Here is a 19,141-nt window from a genome sequence, read left to right on the forward strand (position 1 = left end):
GGAGGGAATGACTTGAGTGATTCTTGAATTACCATCAGGAGGTGCTACAATGCTAGCCTCAGTCTTGCCAGAGTTTAAAAGAAGGCAGGAGTCAGTCACTAATCTGGGATAAACAGGGTGGACAACCTGTCCAATCGGTGAACCTCAGCATATATAGCTGAATATTATCAGTATAGGAATAATAAGAATGCAAGGAAAATACTGAATAATGCTAAACTAAAGGAATGTGGCCAGAAAGAAACTGAAAATAATCATTAATCCAGGATCGAACCTTGTATAATCATCAATAAATCATTAGATTATTGTGTTTTATTATGCTTACTATCAAGGATTTAGGCCTTCATTTTTGTCATTTTCCCTGTGCTCAGAGATGAGTACATGCACAGCAAGCTACAGATATGTTTCCTTGTATTGTAATTGTCATGTAGAGAAAAATCTTAGTTTCCTCTTACTTTACTGTATACAAAGAGAGTACTAAAAATATTGTTGGCAGAAAGACAGAAAGTAGTTTAAAAAAAAGTTGAAATTATCATAGCATGCTCACCCAATCTGGCAGCACATTTAAACATCAGGGAGTAAATACAAATTGTACAACACATCTTAGCTGTAATGGTCTGGTAACTGGTCAAGATAACTTGTACATGCATACAAGGTAGAGAAAAAATAATGCATATAACTGCTTAAAATATGTGTATGTGCCACAAAAGAAGACGGACATGTTTGCTTGAAGCTTTATTCCTCAAAAAAGAGCAAACACCATCACACATCAGTGTGTGTTTTATGGGAGTTTCGTGCTTGAGTGTCAGTCCAACACTGTCAATTGACGATGTTCTTGGCGCAGACAGATGGCAGATGATATCCACACCATGAATCAAGCCAGCAATTTTAATCTGCAAGATTCAAGAGCAGAAATCATTCAAATGAAAAACCTAAAGAACCAGCCTTTATGGCTTGTATATTTGATCACTTCAACCAGTCATACGCATTAAGCACTCGTTGATAACTGTTCTAAATTACCTCGAGAACTCATCTGCAGACAGTTCTCGTAGTGACCATTGCTTGGCTCTCCCCAGCACCATTGTGAAAAAAAGGAACCTGTCCCATCACTCCAAAACCAAGTACCCTTGTAGAAGACAAAATTTGAAAAAAAAGTACTTCAGACATGCCTGTGTGTAATCCTAACCAACAGATCAGCTCACTTTAATGCAACCACGCATAACTTTCTGTATATCTAACTGGCAAATCTCACATATTATTTACCTGGTTAATAATCTCTAAAAGGCAGATCCTCAGATCTCCACCCAAGATTGTTGATTGACATTTTTGACATAATATTGTATATGTTATCATTAGTTAGGTTTCACTGCAGGTGGGAATTAACATTTTCTTTTGATAATATACCTTGAGTCCTTTGCTTCCTCCAATCCAAACTGGCGTGTTGCCAAGCAGCTGCACGAGCCTTTGGTGCTCCCAGTAAGTGTGCACTGATGCAAGGTTTGCCCCCAAGCCCCAGCAGTGTCTCTTCAATGAAGAGGGACAAAGCAGAGGTTTTTTAAAACAATGAGTGGTTCAATCAGGTGTTAAAGATGATAAAAGTAAAATAAAATTACCTTAGCAGAATCCCAACTCATGGGTGTTTGATTGTAGGTAAAGCAGCGACTACCGACTTGAGTCCAACCGTAAGGACACTGGGGTTGATTCCAACCATCAGGACAATAAATGCACCTCTTGACCAGGTGACTCTTGGCTGTGGACAAATGAACAGTTGTACATGTGTCTCTGGTTAATATCTTATTTTGTATTACTTTTAATTATTATATATCCAATAACTGACAAGTCATACAAGTAACATTTGAGAAATAAACAATAATTAAAGGTTTGGTGGTGTACTGGTGTGCAGTTATGTGTATGAAGTACACGGCGTTGTCTTTCCTTCATGTTGATATATATATATATATATATATATATATATATATATATATATATATATATATATATATATATATATATATATATATATATATATATATATAGCTGCATGCTTTGTATTTATTAAGACAATATAATTAATTGTAACAATGGTAACTTATATATCTTATCTATTATCTTGGATTCAGCATGACATTAGTTATTGAAAATCTGGAAAGTGTATTTCACTTGTGGGCATCAATCCCTTTGCTTTAACTCTCATAAATAAGATGCATATTTTACTATTAATTTGTATTTTTAACTACACTCATATGTAAATAATGGAAATTATACTGCAATACTCACCACCAGCCGTGGTTACAGCTATCATTGCACAGAGAAGTGCACACAGAGTCAGCAGCTTCATAGTGGTGTTAGTGTCTCTGTGGGAAAAAAAGCTACTATCAATTCAATACAGAAAGGATGAAAAAAATCTGAGTTTGTCACAGAACATTTACAGAAATAACCTGGAACTATCAATAAAACAGCAGTGACGTGCATGCTGTTTTTCATACTCTTCTTGTATGAATAGTGTGTTAAAGACAAGCTGTGCTCTGGTGAAAATACACTGAAACCAGTGTTATTAACAGCATTTGATAGTCTACTATTATATAAAAAATTATCTTTGGACTCACAATAATTAGCAATAATTCCATTCAAATATTTCTCTCTTCATGTGTTTTCTTTCCAGAAAACAACATATGACTGCAAACAAATATTTTCAAACCATTTCAGATCATTCATCCTACAATAAAATTGATAATCAATGTTTGTAACATTAATTTAACGTCACAATTTGTTTTCTGTTTTCTGCTGATTTAAACAACCAACATGGTTTACTTAACTCCTAGTTTGACTGTACCTGAAGCCAGGAAGGAAAGAATGAAGCAGCTCTCCAAATAAATGGAACGGTCTCCAAATTCCAACACAGAGTGGCAACAGTCGCGGTCCAGGAAACAGTGGGACACAGTTTCTCTCTGAGTGCCTGATTTTTAAACTGTGACCTGCATATACGTCAGTGACGTCAACAGAAAGAGGCTTAAATTCATTGGAAATAAAAATATAGATTCCATCAGTGACGTTACTTTTATGACTTTCATGACTAAGTGAAATGACACATGAACTCTCTCTTACAGTCAGCAGCATCACCCTCATTACTGTCTTTTTTCTTTCCAAGCCCTGCTGTGTTTTTCATATTGACTCTGGCAGAGAGCCTAAGCTCTTGGGGAAGTGGATCCAGGTGAATCATCTTTATGGATCCTGTTGTGTCTTCCAAAAACTTTCTAATTTTAACAAAGAAATAGTTATTCTCTTTTTTTATTTTAACCATCTACCTCTGATTCACCATGTGTGAATGACGCAGAGGGACTTTTGAATGTCCCTTTAAGACTTTTTTCACCTCACGTTTTTGTTGTTTAGTTTTAATGTTCTTCCTCTTTATATAAAAATTGAAAGTCTTCATCCATTACAACATCCTCCTCCTCCCACACTGACTGAGTTACTATGAAAGAATTTAGCCTGTCTGTTCCTTCATTCCACCAACAACCGTTTCACCACCAGAGATGGGCAGTAACGCGTTACTGTAATCCGATTACTTTTTCAAGTAACGAGTAAAGTAAGGGATTATTATTGCAAAAAAGGTAATTAGATTACTGTTACTTTCCCGTAAGCACGCTGTGTTAAGCAACAATGGATAATATATCGAGCGTGGGAGAGAGTATGAGCGTGCAGTGTTTAAAGCGTGGAAGTACTGACCTTACTTTGAGTTTGATTCTGTAAAAAGTGACAAAAACATTAGTGTCCGCTATTGGCCTGCATTTGTATAGCGCTTTTCTAGTCCCTAAGGACCCCAAAGCGCTTCACACTACATTCAGTCATTCACCCATTCACACACACATTCACACACTGGCGATGGCAAGCTACATTGTAGCCACAGCTGCCCTGGGGCGCACTGACAGAGGCGAGGCTGCCGGACACTGGCGCCACCGGGCCTTCTGACCACCACCAGTAGGCAAACATGGGGTTAGTATCTTGCCCAAGGATATTTGGCATGCAGCCAGGAGGCAGCCTGGGATCGAACCACTGACCTTCTGATTAGTGGCTGACCTGCTCTGCCACCTAAGCTACAGCCACTGCGTGGGAAGAAAACTTCTTTTTACAGCGAAAAAAACCCCTAAACTTCCAAGCAAACACAGAGTGCGCAACGACGTAATGGGAAATTCACAGAGAAACTCCCGGATTCTTCCACTGACATAACCGCTGCGGCTCACCTGCACCAGGGCAAACATCCGGTTTTTGTAGACCTTTTTCACGCAATGAACATTTACCAGAGGTTTGGTGCATACTGTTTCTGTATTTGTTGTGTTGGACTGCAAAAGAACAGGCTTTTTTCCTGGCTTTGTCTTCAAACAATCTTAGTTCCTCCTGCCACAGATCCAAGCAGATGTGATGAACAGATGAGGAGTTCAGTCAGCATCAAATAAGTGCTCTGACATCTTGATTTTAAAGTGATGTCAGTTAAAAGAGGTGGTGCACATACATTACTTTTTATTTGATTTTAACCATAATAATAGAGACAAACATTACTACATTAGCATGAGAAGTGCCAGTATTGACCTATGAAGCCTAGCATGAAGCTTATTTACATTTTGACATTGACATAATCATTGTTTTTGTCTTTTAAACAAAAAACTCATCCAATGTAAACTTTATGTAGTGGGACCTTTTTTAAAAGCAGAATTTAATCCCATATAAGCAGTGCTATACAAAAGTGGCACCTTCTATTGTTGCCATGAGAACTAGCTCTGACCTCTGACCTCATTAACAACAATAAGAATCCCTGATGATAATTGTCTGTCTTTATCTGCTGTGACATTTGTGCTGAAAACATCAATATCTGTCTTCACTTAATGAACATCAACAAACAAACATGCCTGAGGTCATCTGATGAGCCACAACCAAGGATCTGTTTCACAAAGTGTAATAGACGGAGCTCTAGCTGTGACACAGAAACGGTTTTGTCATCATCTTTTCTATTTAGGAACAAATGTTACATGAAAAGTAAATAAAGAAAATTGACATTTCATGTAGTGGCACAAGATTGCTTCTAAAAACTGTGGAACAACTTTAGAATAGGTGCCAAGTGCTGTTACGTTAACTTTACCTTCCTCACTCTTTTGTCACGACCATGGTCCTTCCTCCTGCACATCTCCTGTGACTGAGAGGGCTTGTTACTAGCTGTGCTGGTACTACCCTTGATGGTGCACCAGTAGCCCTGACAGCTAAGATGTTGTTTACTTTACACATTTTTCTGCACGTATTGTGAGTTTATTTTTATTTTCCTCTCTTAGGGAAGTGCTCAGTATGGCAGATTACCAGTCCAGACCTGGCTCTCATCTGGCATTTCATTACAAACAGGCTGTCATGGAAATCAATGCATGGACTGAGGAACAGAAATCACTGAGTGCAAAGACAGTGCACAGTGTTTTGACAAGTGTAGGATAAAGCTCTAACATACAAAGAAGAAGCCATGATGCAAACATGACCCAGAAACATCTTCTCTGTGCTAAAGTTCATTTAAAATGGACTCAGGTAAATCAGGAAACTACTCCCTGGTTGGATGAATCAAATTGGAAATTATTTAAGGAAAACATGGAACCTTTGACCTCTGAAGAGAAGCAGGGTGTGCATTTGTGCCCTATGGGACTGACAGTTTGCACATCTGAAGAGGCACGATCAATGCTGGACGATATCTACATGTCTTACCACACCACAACTTATTTGCCTTTGTCAAATCAAAGGCAAACCGGGAGTTAGGGAGTATTGTTGTGTAGGTGGGTGAAAAAGCTTAAAGGTTAATCTGACTCTATGGTTCAAATGTCTGACTGAACTATATGCTGCTGTGGTGCATTATGGGTTACGTAGGCACCAAAACTGAAACAGGACGATGACTGTTCTGATTTTGTTTTTACTCCTAGACTACCAGATAACTGTTCCTAAAAGCCATCAGATGGTGCAGGAAAATCCATTTAATTGTCCCCAGGTCTCACATGAAACAGAAGACCTTGTGGAGGTGTTTCTCTTCACTGTCCAGCTGCTGAAGCTGCCTGGCACTGCACAGCTCAGAGTCACGGTTTCATAATAAAAGAAGACTGACCTGCCGGGATGGATGCTCAGAGTAGCAGCTGCAGGTTCAAAAACATCAGGTCGAGACACATCAGTTAACATGCAGTAGACTAAATGCAGTATGTGGAGATCAATGACATGAACATCAGAGAAGTAACCTGCACTGATCGTAAGTGCTAAAAGAGACGGGAGACTCACAAAAGATTAACATGAGAGTCAGAATAAATATTCCATTAGACCAGCAAATATGAAGAGACGAGCTACAACAACCATTATAACTAAAATTGGATTAAGATGTATATTATTCTGCTGTACATGCTTATATATAACAGTCACGGTCTGCTGGGCTGTATCATTGGAGGGGCAAACTGGCATCCACTGTTTAGCCAACAGTACCCTGAGCTACTAGGATAAAACCCACAGACCCATTTTATTCCCCTGATGTTCCACAGATCTGAACTCCAACTAAGAACTTCTGTGATTTCCAAAAAGTACCACAGAGTGACAAAACACTCAGAAGTCTATGCAGTTACACAGTGAAGACAAATGATAAGAGGATTATTAATGTTCACGCTGCACTGAAAAAAGCTCATGACTCACAAACCATAAACTCGTGTAAAAATAACTAAAAGTAACATCTGTATAAGAAACATATTGATTTACCTTTAACGAAATCCAAGCAGTGGATGAGAGTCCACAGTGAGAAAGTGAGAAGAGACTCCATGGATTTCATATTATAGAAAAAAAACAAGTCCACAGTGTGTGGGAGAATAAAACATTTTGCCTGTTTCTTCTTTAAATCAACATCCATGTTTCAGTTTTAATTCTTAAATTCAGGAAGTGTGCTCAGATGGCCAGTTTTGCTTTCTACGGTTTTAAAGGTTACTCAGTGAATGTCCCCAAAGTTTCTGTCAGCAAAAATAAGAGCTGTCTGACTTAAGCCACTTCCGTGTTTGATTATTTAATTACTCACCAGAGGGGACGCTGGGTCATCTTTTATGAAAGGAACTTTCTAAACCAACATTATAAGTATTTTAATTACTTTATATAAAATGTTCAGATTGCATTAAAATAAGCAACAAGTGTAAAAATGCCCACAAGGTGGAGACAGACACAATGCTGATGAGGACATTTGTGAGACTATTTTTCAAATTTTTTGATGTCAAAGGCACATCTGCCTGGTTACTGTTATTTCTTCATCCCACTTACCACAGCAGATAGTTAATGCCAGGTTACAGAGTAACACAAGAGTAATGTTTCTAAAAGTAAGAACATATATTTTTTGATGTATTTAGAACAGCAGTAATACAGACAGACACTGATGCATAAAATGATACATTAAACCACAGGACAAATTATAAATTAAAGAAGTATTTGACAAATCTCTTACAACAGGTTTATAAAAGACAATATACTAGTTTGTATATACAATCCTATATAAAACAAATGCAGCCTGGAGCGTGAGCGGCACTGGTGAAGGTTTGCACTCTCAGAGTGCTTCTTCATAACATTGTGACACTCAATTTGTCCTTTAAAGATAAAACTCATCAAATGCGAAAATGAGACAGTTTTCTGTTCAGTTTATATAATTTTAGATTCATACAAAATCGAACATCATTGCTGCTGAGAGGTTATTAAGGTTGAAAAGATCAGTGTAAGACTATTGCTTTAATCCCAGTGATATGTTGATTGTTGATCATCGTCTTCCTGCACTCGAGTTAGAGATGATCAGGCCATTTCCTTTCAGCTTCAGCTCGAGCTGCAGGAAGAACAAAAACTATTTATAGTTCGACATTTTTCAAAGATGACATTTAGTCACGTATAAGCTGCTTCATACAACAGCAACAACAACACCTATTGTTTCCAGAGAACCAGCTCTGTTGACACATTGACTGTAACAAGGATATCAGAAAACTGTCTGTCAGCTGTTCTGCCACAGAAATGACTCAACAGCAGCTGGAAACTTTGCTGTGAAATGTGATGCAAACAAGTGAACATCCATCCTCGCTGCAGGAGCATGAACATACTCAGACACAACCCCCTGGTTGTGTCTGAGTATGTTCATGTTCATGTCATGTTGGTGTCATTTGACTTTGCACCACTGTGGATGCCCCGCTCCCCTTAATGTGGTTAGACTGAACCAAAGATTATAATAACTGTTTCTACTCTATGGTTTCACTCAGTCAAACAGACGTTGCCTTCAGGTGACAGGTGACAGTTATCTATGTGTCAGGTCTGATATCATTAGCTTGTTCTGGCTCGAAATGCCCACCAAGCAGCAGCTTAAGAAGCAAAAGTAAAATGGTGAAATTCTGACTGACGATGTCCAGGCCTGCATGAAAAAGAGGACATTTTAGATTTAATGGAGGCAGAAGTAAGCAGTAACCTCTACTGTAGCCTTCTGACTGGTAAATAACCTGCTCTACCACCAATACATTCACACACACACATAAAAAAAAAATGACATTTTGGCTCACATAAACCCATAAATACTTGGTGCCAAGATGGGAAACACAACAATCAGCACTGAAATTCCATTACGATTACATAATTTCATATTTCAGACCTTAATGTGAGATTTTATCATTTTGCTCATTCTTTTCAAAGCTCTTGATTTTTTTTAAAAAAAGGTGAGGCCTATTCATTTCAAGCTGTAAGGTTGGGGAAACGTGCAGTCAGCTGAGACTGAAGAAGTCACTTGGATGAGTGACCAAATGTTTCTACCACTGAAAACATTACATCCAGATGAGCAGAATCAACTTTTTGGGTTCAAGCATCAGGTTGATGCCTGATGCTTCAGGTCTGCAACCTCATGCAGTCAGATTCCATCTTTAAAGCAACGTTTGTGCCTGATGACTAAAGTAATAAAATCCAGCCTGAACGTCATGGATCTAAAACTGAACTTCAGAAATGTATTTACAAATAGTGACAGAGTGAGGTAATGCTACTTTTCTTCAATGATCTCCCAAAGCATTGCAAGATACAGAGACAAATACCAAAACAACTCTGGAGGTTTAAGAGTTATTATACTCTCAATAAGAACGCACATTTACAGCAGTGGTTTAGCTCACTGGGTTCAGCAGGTGATGCATATGTCATAAAGCTAATACAGAAACCTGAGCTTTTACTCTGAGTTCTGCTCCCAGCTTTCATGTCTTCTCTCCACTGTCTTATTGCAGTAAAGGCCTTCCAAAAAAGTGCATGTTAAAGATCAGTAAGAGAGGCGCAGCATCTGCAAGTAAGCCTGCAACTAGTGTGGCACCATGAGCACAAGGGCTAATGGGTTAAAAGTCTGACATTGTGAACTTAATGTCCAGAGTGAAATTTTAGTTTTTGTAAAGTTTACTCATTATATATGATAATAAATCAGCACCTATGTCCTCTGACCCCTTTACGAAAATTGACATAAACCAACATAATCAGGATTTTTTTAAAGTTTTCTTACCTTGAGCCCACTTCCGGTAGGTGTACACAGCCAGTATGAGTATACAGGTGTAGAGGATGAACAGTAGGATGGTGCTCAAAAGTTTGGGCAGAGCGATCGGAGGAGTAGGATCAGGATCAGGATCAGGGGTGGTCACGGGAATATTATTCTCTGTTAGGAGATAAAGTTTTATCATCAGTTCTTCTGTTTAGAGCGAGCATTAAAAAATGTTAATTTTAAATCAATATTTCGTGTTGATACATATGCAGAGATTACTGTGCATTTCACAAAAACATTTCAAGGAACCACATCAGGACATGAAAAACAGAGCTTCTGTGAAATGAGTCAAAGTTTTCAGCATAAGGATATGAGATGTATGACAAACCTTATACCTGGCCTACAGTACCACTTCCTGTGGTAGAACCGCTGCATATCCAGGAAGCAGCTCATATATATGAAAAAACCTGACACGCTTCATGTGACATTTCATTTCATTTGCTACATAGTTAGATTTTTCAGATTGGTTTTATAACAAAACACACAGCCATTTCATTTCTGGATAAGAAAGCAAATTACTCCATAAATATTTTAAACCAAATCTAAAATTCTAGCACATTTCTCTTTTGACCTTTTTATTTATTTTCTTTTTTAGTAGGGATGTCGGCCGGCAGTGTGTTCTCATTCTGGGACATCGGTTAAAGCATTTATTTGCCAAATACCAGCTTCACTTACATCATAGTTGTGTGTTTAAGAAAAGAACTGGTTATTTCTCTAGGACTCTAAGACACCAGAAAAAGCATGTGATAGAGTGCAACATAGTGACTTTGTACTGTGTACTGTGTGCAGAAGTCAGGACGTCAGTGTCAGAGAAGTACACGAGAAGGGTGTTGCAGGACATGTAACAGGATGAGACAGTCATGAGGGGCGTGGTGGGAATAACAGATGGGTTTATGATGGGGTTGTGATGACATCAGAGATCAGCTCTGAGCTCCTTCTTATTTGAGATGGTGATGGACAAGCTGACAGATGAGGAGTTTCTGTGGACTATGATGTTTGCAGATGACACTGAAATTTGTATTAACCCTTTAAGACCTACCATAGAACCAAGTCCGCCAGAGCTTATATTATATTTTTACATGCTGTGGAGCCATTTTTGGGAGCATTTCAAGTTGCTATACATCAATACAACCATTATAGCCCAACTTTTAATAATATGTATGGATTAAGTGCATAGTACTTACATAAATTGCAAAAAAGTGCAATAAACTACAAAAAAATTGAAAATCGTTTTTGTTTTTTTACATATATTTCTAGTTAGAGAAATTTAAGAGGCTTATCCCTCAAAACTGTAAATACAAAAAAGTTGCACAAACTAGTTTCCCACCACAGGAAATTTATTTTAAGTGTCTTCATAGTTTTATTTTTGAAATACACCAATTTTTACATACTGCAGGAAAAAAGAAAAAATATATTATAGTGCAAATTTGCAAAAAAGCAGCATATGCATCAAAATAAACTATTTCCAGCAGTGCAATATGAGTCCTCAGCATCCCAGAAACGACACAGAAAGTCATAAAGTCAAAGATAACTTTTAAAAACACCAGTATAGGCTCATAAGGCCATGATGGTAAAAAACTACATTTCCGCAAAATGACGTCACTTCTGGTTTCGGGCAGGTCATGCGGTCATGTGATAGTTCACGCTGATGGACGTAGGAAGTGTTACAAACAGCTGATCGGATCGGCAAAGCGTGTTTCTGGAATATTATGTTTTTGTTCCTGCAAGCGCTTTTTATGCAGTTTTTGCAAAGCTATATGTGGAAGGAAACTGTGACCTAGGACAAGCTGATGGCATAAGATGTAAGTACAACTCCTCCGGTTTCATATGCAAAAAAAATTATTGCGCTAGCTTACGTGGTTGCAGTGCTACCGGGATTTAAAAATAGTTACGCAAAATGGAGCGTGTCCGCTCCAACCGGCTTCAAAAGGTTAAGAGAGTGGGGAACAGGTGGAAGAGAGCCTGGGGAGGTGGAGGTAAGTTCTGGAGATAAGATGAATGAAAGTCCCTAGAAGTAAGTTAAAATACATGTTTGTGAATGTGGGAGACAGTGCACAAGAGAGGCAAAGAAGAGAGTACAGGCAAGGTGCTGTGGGCAGAGATGAGTGTCATGAGTGTGAGTTATGGCAAAAGGATAACAGGAAGAATGAAGGGGGAATTACAAAATGATAGTTACAGCTGCTGTGATATATAGTTTGGACAAGGTAACACATCACTTCTCCCACCTCACAGCTGGAGGTGGGAGAAGTGACAATAAACAGCGAGGATAAAACTGAAAACTACTTGGTTAACTTTTGATTTAGGAATATAAAACTTTAGGTTAATCAATGTCCCAGAAATGTTAAGATTTAGTTTACTCTTTAAAACTTACAGCTTTAAACCTGCCAGGCAGCATACAGGGGTAGACATACTGGTGCATTATGGTGATACAGGTTTTGCTAATAAGTTGTGGTCAGGTTTATACAAAAAACATCCCATTTAATCACCAAGTTGTAACTGAAACTGCTTTATGTATGTAAAAGTATTTATAAGCTGTCAGACAAAAGCTTCATGAAATCTAACATCATCCTCACCTCTCACTTCCAGCCAAACCTCTGGTGACTGTCCTTTTGTGGGATGAACACACTTGTAGAAGGCTTCGTTCTCCTTGGACACATGGATAAGGCTCAACCTTCCCGCAGGCTTTTTTTCAAAAAAAGTACCATTTCTGTAGAAAGCAGTACTGAAATTGGACGTAGACTCCTTTGCATATTTTTCCTTATAGGAGCAGTTTAGTGTCACACTGTCTCCCTCAGTCAGAGGAACAGCAGGACCCTGCAGGATGACACCAGCTGAAATGCAGAGAGAGAAACTGTGGTCTCTGACTCTGGTTTTTGTCCTTTGTTACAAAGTTACAAAATGTGTTCATTTATTTTTACTTAAGATACAACATCAACAATCTGACATTACTTAGCAAGCTTACTTGTCACTGTGATGTTGATGGTGTTGCTGCACTCCCTGCTGTCAGACTCACACCAGTACACTCCACTGTCTGATGGGTAGACACCTTTGATGGTGCAGGATGATCCATTTAATTGGCCCCAGGTTTCACATGAAACAGAAGACCTTGTGGAGGTGTTTCTCTTCACTGTCCAGCTGCTGAAGTTGCCTGGCACTGTACAGCTCAGAGTCACAGTTTCATAATAGAAGAAGACTGACCTGCCGGGATGGATGCTCAGAGTAGCAGCTGCAGGTTCAAAAACATCAGGTTAAAACACATCAGTTGACATGTAGTACACGCAGTGTGAGAAGATCAATGACATAGATGCTGAAACCTTTTCTGCCACTGCATAGATTGAAACCAGCGCCCGTTTTGGACAAAAGTTTCCACAAACTCAACATTGCCAAGAACGACATGGTAATGTTAGGCTTTTAAGCCCCACGCCCCGCTACCAGGGGTAAAAAGGAGGAGCTCACGTTTAATCGGTTATAACACGGTGTCAGAAATATAAGTCCGGACATGTGCGGTATCCACAAAAACCTCTGAATCTCAGTTAAAATCTCATATAAACCATTTCTACAAAAACTAAACAGAACGAAAACAAGTCATGATTAAACGAACAGTTACGTAAATGTCCGCTAAACAAACAAAACCAAACAATAAATTCTCTAGACTTTATGTAACCGGCTAAAGAAAGGTGAGTTATCTTCCAGAGATATCAATGATTCCAAACACCAAGTTTCACAACACTCTGACCAAAATTCACTGAATGAGCCGCAAAAGAAGACCACAAAAACACATAGCGGCGCAAATGCGCTCAGACAGAAATTGGCTTACTGTTCAGATTTTGCAGTTAGCTGTTAGCCACGTGATTATCAGCAGTTTCCACGGCTAACTAACCGCATTAGAGCCATTTCCGTCAACAACCTACATTTTAGACCCACCTACAGACACGTGACTGGATGGAGGTCACATGTAGTAATTTTGGGGCCACGTTGAGTTTGGCCTTGCAAGTTCTGATTGGTTGAAGTGACAGGAACGTGGCATCATTACTGTGATTCTATTGGCTCAAACGATTAAAAAGACATGTCAATCATGCAAATTTACCAAAAGAAACCAAAGTTACAGCCCCTCAGAGTTTAAAGGGCCAATTGAACGCTACATGTGCATGGCAGAAAAGGGCCATTGCCATGTAAATGTGTGGTTAATTCTTCAAAAATGTATTAAAAAAACAAGCATTTTTAAGCATGGTAATAAAATTAATGAATTTCTGCTTAATTTTATTTTGATACCAAAATTGTAAGCACAGAATTTGTATTTGAGGAGAAATAATCAATTAATTTTGGGTATTTCATTTTAGCGCAGGAAGCTCAGAAACTACTTTGGGGCTCAAGATTAATGATTTCTTTGAAATGTTTTCTTTCCACTTTAATCTCTAATCTTAACCTTATTCCATTTCAAGAAAAGTAACTGGTTGCACAAATTTGAATTTATTTTCGATTTTTTCAAATCTGCACTGCACATCAAAAGAATACTTTCAGGTTCAATATACACACACTTAAATCTTTTAGTAAGTGGCACGGTCAGCTTTTCATGGTTGATCATGATTGACTACAACTGGTACTTTATGTCTGTCAGCACTAAAGGACTTGTTTCACAGCGCTCATCAAATGAACCAATACTCAAAAAATGGGAAAGTTCAAAGATCTGAATGAAGATCTAAGAAGTAACATACAAAGACACAGACTAAGACACGCGAGCTTGACATTGGGACAGAGGGGGAAACAGACATGGGAACAAGACAAAAAGAGAAGATGGAGAGGACGAGAGACATGATGGGCTGTGGAGAACACACATGGATGCACATGAAGGACAGATGAGACAAGGATGAAACACAAGGAGGAAAACCTGGGACAACTGAGGGAGACAAGACACAAAGAGAAGGGGAGCAAGACCACAGAAGGCGAGCAGACACAGACATAAGTGGGGAAAGCTGTAAACTCAATGACATTAGAAGAACCAAAACCCAAACCTAAAACCTCTTAACAAAGCAAAAAATCAAACATCAACAAATATGTTAACCTAAAAAAGTAACGTCAAAGAGCTGGGTCAAAGACCCAGAACCAAAACATTCTGCCAATAAGAGAGGTCAAACTTCCCATCAGAATTATGCTTGCAGCTTGTTGTTGGCTGTCACTAATATTTTTTAAATGTTAACCAAATATTTCAACCTTTTTTTGTTTAGTTTTTCAAAGTCATTAAAGATGTAAGAATAGTTGAAGAAACCATTAAAAGCCCACAATTACCTCAACATTCACTCCCCTGATGAGTGTATGGAAACTTCTGACCATGAATGTTCAAGAAGGGTTAATGTTAGCTTCAGGGAAAACTAATCCATGTAAATATTCCACCATGTATGAAGTGATGCGAGTTATAACAACCATGACAGCTGATGTTGCATTAACGTGTACGAGAGGAATTCAAATTCAAAATCATAAAACGCACAAAATCAGGAATCTGCCCAGCTTACAGGGGCTTAGAGACAGATTACACCCGAGGACTCAAGTCATCAGTCCATCACAGAGCTAAACATTCACAGACAACCATCCTTACCTGTAAACAATTAAAATAACTAGTTAACCCAACAGGCATGTGTTTGGACCGTGGGAGGAAGTTAGACTACCAGGAACTCACACAGTCCAAACAAAGACACAAACTCCACTCACAAGACCCTTGAACCCTTTGGCTCTAAGCCAACACGGCTCATTTCTCAAATGATTTACAGAAGAAAAAAACAAATATGCTTTCTGATGTTCACATGTAGCAAAGTGTTTTAAAGAATTTCAGAAACTGCTTTTAAAACTTTGACCATCATTTAAGAATTGACTCATTGCAAATGAGAAAAAACTGCATGCAAGCTATAAATATAGAAACAAACAAAGATCTGTTGTTGACAAATATGGAATAAAAAGTCAGTTTTCTTACTGATCATGAGGCAGACTGGTGCGATCATCATCCTGTTTTAAAGATGACTTTGTTTGAAGTCTGAAAACAGTAATTTAAACCACATCCTGCCAAAGCGCTTTCAAACCGTGCACAGCGCACACCCACAAAATAACCTAAAAAAACTCATCAAGTACCCTATGCTGGACCTGCAACACCTTTGCATTTATATCTAGAGACCATAAAGTCTAAATGTCTTCTTTCTTTCTGTTCCTTTAGAAAAAGTAGTTGAATGTGTGGACTGTAAAACAGAGTTTTACAGATGGAACATTTTCTGTATTAATATAACAAATATAAGCCATGGTTACATAAACCAGGCCTAAGGTTGTGCATGTGCACAGTGGTATCTCTACTAAAGTGTAACACTCAGTTCAATTTTATTCATACAGCACCAAATCACAACAACAGTTGCCTCAAGGCTTTATATTGTAAGGTAGATCCTACAATAGTACATACAGAGAAAAACCCAACAATCATATGACCCCCTATAGCAAGCACTTTGGTGACAGTGGGAAGGAAAAACTCCCTTTTAAAAGGAAGAAATTTCCAGCAGAACCAGGCTCAGGGAGGGGCCGTCATCTGCTGCGAGGGGTGAGAGAAGGAAGACATGCTGTGGGAGAGAAACAGAGATTAATAACAAGTATTAGGTGTTCTGGTGACACCTAGTGGTAAATCCCAAAGAAATCTTGCCAAAGGCTATTTGAGGCAACCAAGTCTTGCATACTTTATCTTGGCATGTTACGCCAATTGTGTATTAAAAAGTGGTCAATAAAAAGAATAGAACAAGAAAATAAAATAAAAGAAGTTGCTCATCACAACTTTGATGTCAAGTAAAACATACACAGATTGTATAAAAAGCTGCACTTCTAAGAATTCATATTAAATGTCTTAAGCTTGCATTGTACCCAAGGATTCTGTAAAATATTTACATACTGTATAAAGATGTCAATATAGTGCTCAGAGGCACCAGGTTAAAAACTACAGGGAGTGCAGAATTATTAGGCAAATGAGTATTTTGTCCACATCATCCTCTTCATGCATGTTGTCTTACTCCAAGCTGTATAGGCTCGAAAGCCTACTACCAATTAAGCATATTAGGTGATGTGCATCTCTGTAATGAGAAGGGGTGTGGTCTAATGACATCAACACCTTATATCAGGTGTGCATAATTATTAGGCAACGTCCTTTCCTTTGGCAAAATGGGTCAAAAGAAGGACTTGACAGGCTCAGAAAAGTCAAAAATAGTGAGATATCTTGCAGAGGGATGCAGCAGTCTCAAAATTGCAAAGCTCCTGAAGCGTGATCATCGAACAATCAAGCGTTTCATTCAAAATAGTCAACAGGGTCGCAAGAAGCGTGTGGAAAAACCAAGGCACAAAATAACTGCCCATGAACTGAGAAAAGTTAAGCGTGCAGCTGCCAAGATGCCACTTGCCACCAGTTTGGCCATATCTCAGAGCTGCAACATCACTGGAGTGCCCAAAAGCACAAGGTGTGCAATACTCAGAGACATGGCCAAGGTAAGAAAGGCTGAAAGACGACCATCACTGAACAAGACACACAAGCTGAAACGTCAAGACTGGGCCAAGAAATATCTCAAGACTGATTTTTCTAAGGTTTTATGGACTGATGAAATGAGAGTGAGTCTTGATGGGCCAGATGGATGGGCCCGTGGCTGGATTGGTAAATGGCAGAGAGCTCCAGTCCGACTCAGACGCCAGCAAGGAGGAGGTGGAGTACTGGTTTGGGCTGGTATCATCAAAGATGAGCTTGTGGGGCCTTTTCGGGTTGAGGATGGAGTCAAGCTCAACTCCCAGTCCTACTGCCAGTTTCTGGAAGACACCTTCTTCAAGCAGTGGTACAGGAAGAAGTCTGCATTCTTCAAGAAAAACATGATTTTCATGCAGGACAATGCTCCATCACACGCGTCCAAGTACTCCACAGCGTGGCTGGCAAGAAAGGGTATAAAAGAAGAAAAACTAATGACATGGCCTCCTTGTTCACCTGATCTGAACCCCATTGAGAACCTGTGGTCCATCATCAAATGTGAGATTTACAAGGAGGGAAAACAGTACACCTCTCTGAACAGTGTCTGGGAGGCTGTGGTTGCTGCTGCACGCAATGTTGATGGTGAACAGATCAAAACACTGACAGAATCCATGGATGGCAGGCTTTTGAGTGTCCTTGCAAAGAAAGGTGGCTATATTGGTCGCTGATTTGTTTTTGTTTTGTTTTTGAATGTCAGAAATGTATATTTGTGAATGTGGAGATGTTATATTGGTTTCACTGGTAAAAATAAAAAAATTGAAATGGGTATATATTTGTTTTTTGTTAAGTTGCCTAATAATTATGCACAGTAATAGTCACCTGCACACACAGATATCCCCCTAAAATAGCTAAAACTAAAAACTACTTCCAAAACCATTCAGCTTTGATATTAATGAGTTTTCTGGGTTCATTGAGAACATGGTTGTTGTTCAATAATAAAATTATTCCTCAAAAATACAACTTGCCTAATAATTCTGCACTCCCTGTATATGGACTTTATTTTTTATATTACTGTCATTTCACAGGGTGGACTTAAGTGAAATTAAGTTGACACTGCGTTTCTAAAACAAAAACCTGTCAGCTAATGACATTGATCGTTTCTATGATCACAGTTACACCACAGACATTTTTGGGTATGTCTACATACAATGGAGACATTGAGAGCAAACAAGGACACACCTATTCTAGCAGGTAACTGTCCTGACAGGTAAACCGCCATCTGACACACAGACATGCTACCAGTAAATGTCAATACCAGTATAACAAAATAAGAGTATTTGTTATGCAGACAGAGAAATATTTTATTCTTGAATCTCCTTTTGGCAGGGTAAACATTGGCAGTTGAATAGCATTGTCGGTCAGGGATTAAATGTCTAGTGATTAAACGCTTTTATCAGTGGATTTGAATGGAAGGTTTTCTGCTAAAAAGCTACAAAGATTTGACAATGCATAAAAAGCTTTTTTATACTATGTATTAATTTTAAATATGACAATAAACCTTTGGCTGCACCAGTGCAAAATGGGACAGGGAAGAACAAAAAAAAAGCTCAGACAACACAGACAAGTGTGCTCCAGATTCTGGTTAGACCAACAGATGATGTGTCATTGGGAACAAAAGCTCTGAAGGGGATTGAGTTCATTTCCAGCTTACCGTTTGCCATTCCATCAACTTGACCTACCTCACAGCAGCACAGCCTGTTTTATGTTTAGTCTCTCCTTTCACACTGTTGTCTTGTGTTTAAGAACAGAAAACATAACATTCAAACAAAAGGGAACAATGCTTTTCAAATGTATTTCATCAGTCTCCAAGACAAATGCTGGACACTGAACTCCAGTCAGGCTCTTCAGTGGTTTGCCTCATATCTCTCACACAGGAAACAGTGTGTGGTGTTGGATGGGGTTAAATCTCCATATTTAGACTATGATACAGGGGTTCCTCAAGGATCTGTTCTTGGCCCTTATTGTTCTCTCTTTTTATCAATAACTTACCTGAAGTCTGTCCAAATATATTTGCTCAAATGTATGTGGATGATGCA

At 38.7% G+C, this 19,141-nt stretch overlaps 2 protein-coding genes across 2 annotated transcripts; both read right to left on the bottom strand.

Annotated features, from left to right (window-relative positions):
- Window positions 1-786: 786 nt before the first annotated feature.
- LOC113019022 (ladderlectin-like) lies at window positions 787-6,792 on the bottom strand. The gene is made up of 6 exons (XM_026162512.1): window positions 6,757-6,792; window positions 2,275-2,351; window positions 1,611-1,747; window positions 1,402-1,521; window positions 1,018-1,123; window positions 787-890 (listed from the first exon to the last, which is right to left on the bottom strand). The coding sequence occupies exons 2-6, from the start codon at window positions 2,333-2,335 to the stop codon at window positions 886-888; spliced, it is 429 nt and encodes a 142-aa protein (XP_026018297.1). The 5' UTR covers window positions 2,336-2,351; window positions 6,757-6,792; the 3' UTR covers window positions 787-885.
- Window positions 6,793-7,445: 653 nt separating this feature from the next.
- LOC113019004 (Fc receptor-like protein 5) lies at window positions 7,446-15,588 on the bottom strand. The gene is made up of 5 exons (XM_026162488.1): window positions 15,540-15,588; window positions 12,537-12,800; window positions 12,148-12,405; window positions 9,539-9,688; window positions 7,446-7,852 (listed from the first exon to the last, which is right to left on the bottom strand). Exons 1-5 carry the CDS (start codon window positions 15,568-15,570, stop codon window positions 7,812-7,814), a joined length of 744 nt encoding a protein of 247 aa, XP_026018273.1. The 5' UTR covers window positions 15,571-15,588; the 3' UTR covers window positions 7,446-7,811.
- Window positions 15,589-19,141: the final 3,553 nt, after the last annotated feature.

The sequence above is a fragment of the Astatotilapia calliptera genome, chromosome 3 (assembly GCF_900246225.1).
Source record: "Astatotilapia calliptera chromosome 3, fAstCal1.2, whole genome shotgun sequence".
Lineage (NCBI taxonomy): Eukaryota > Metazoa > Chordata > Actinopteri > Cichliformes > Cichlidae > Astatotilapia > Astatotilapia calliptera.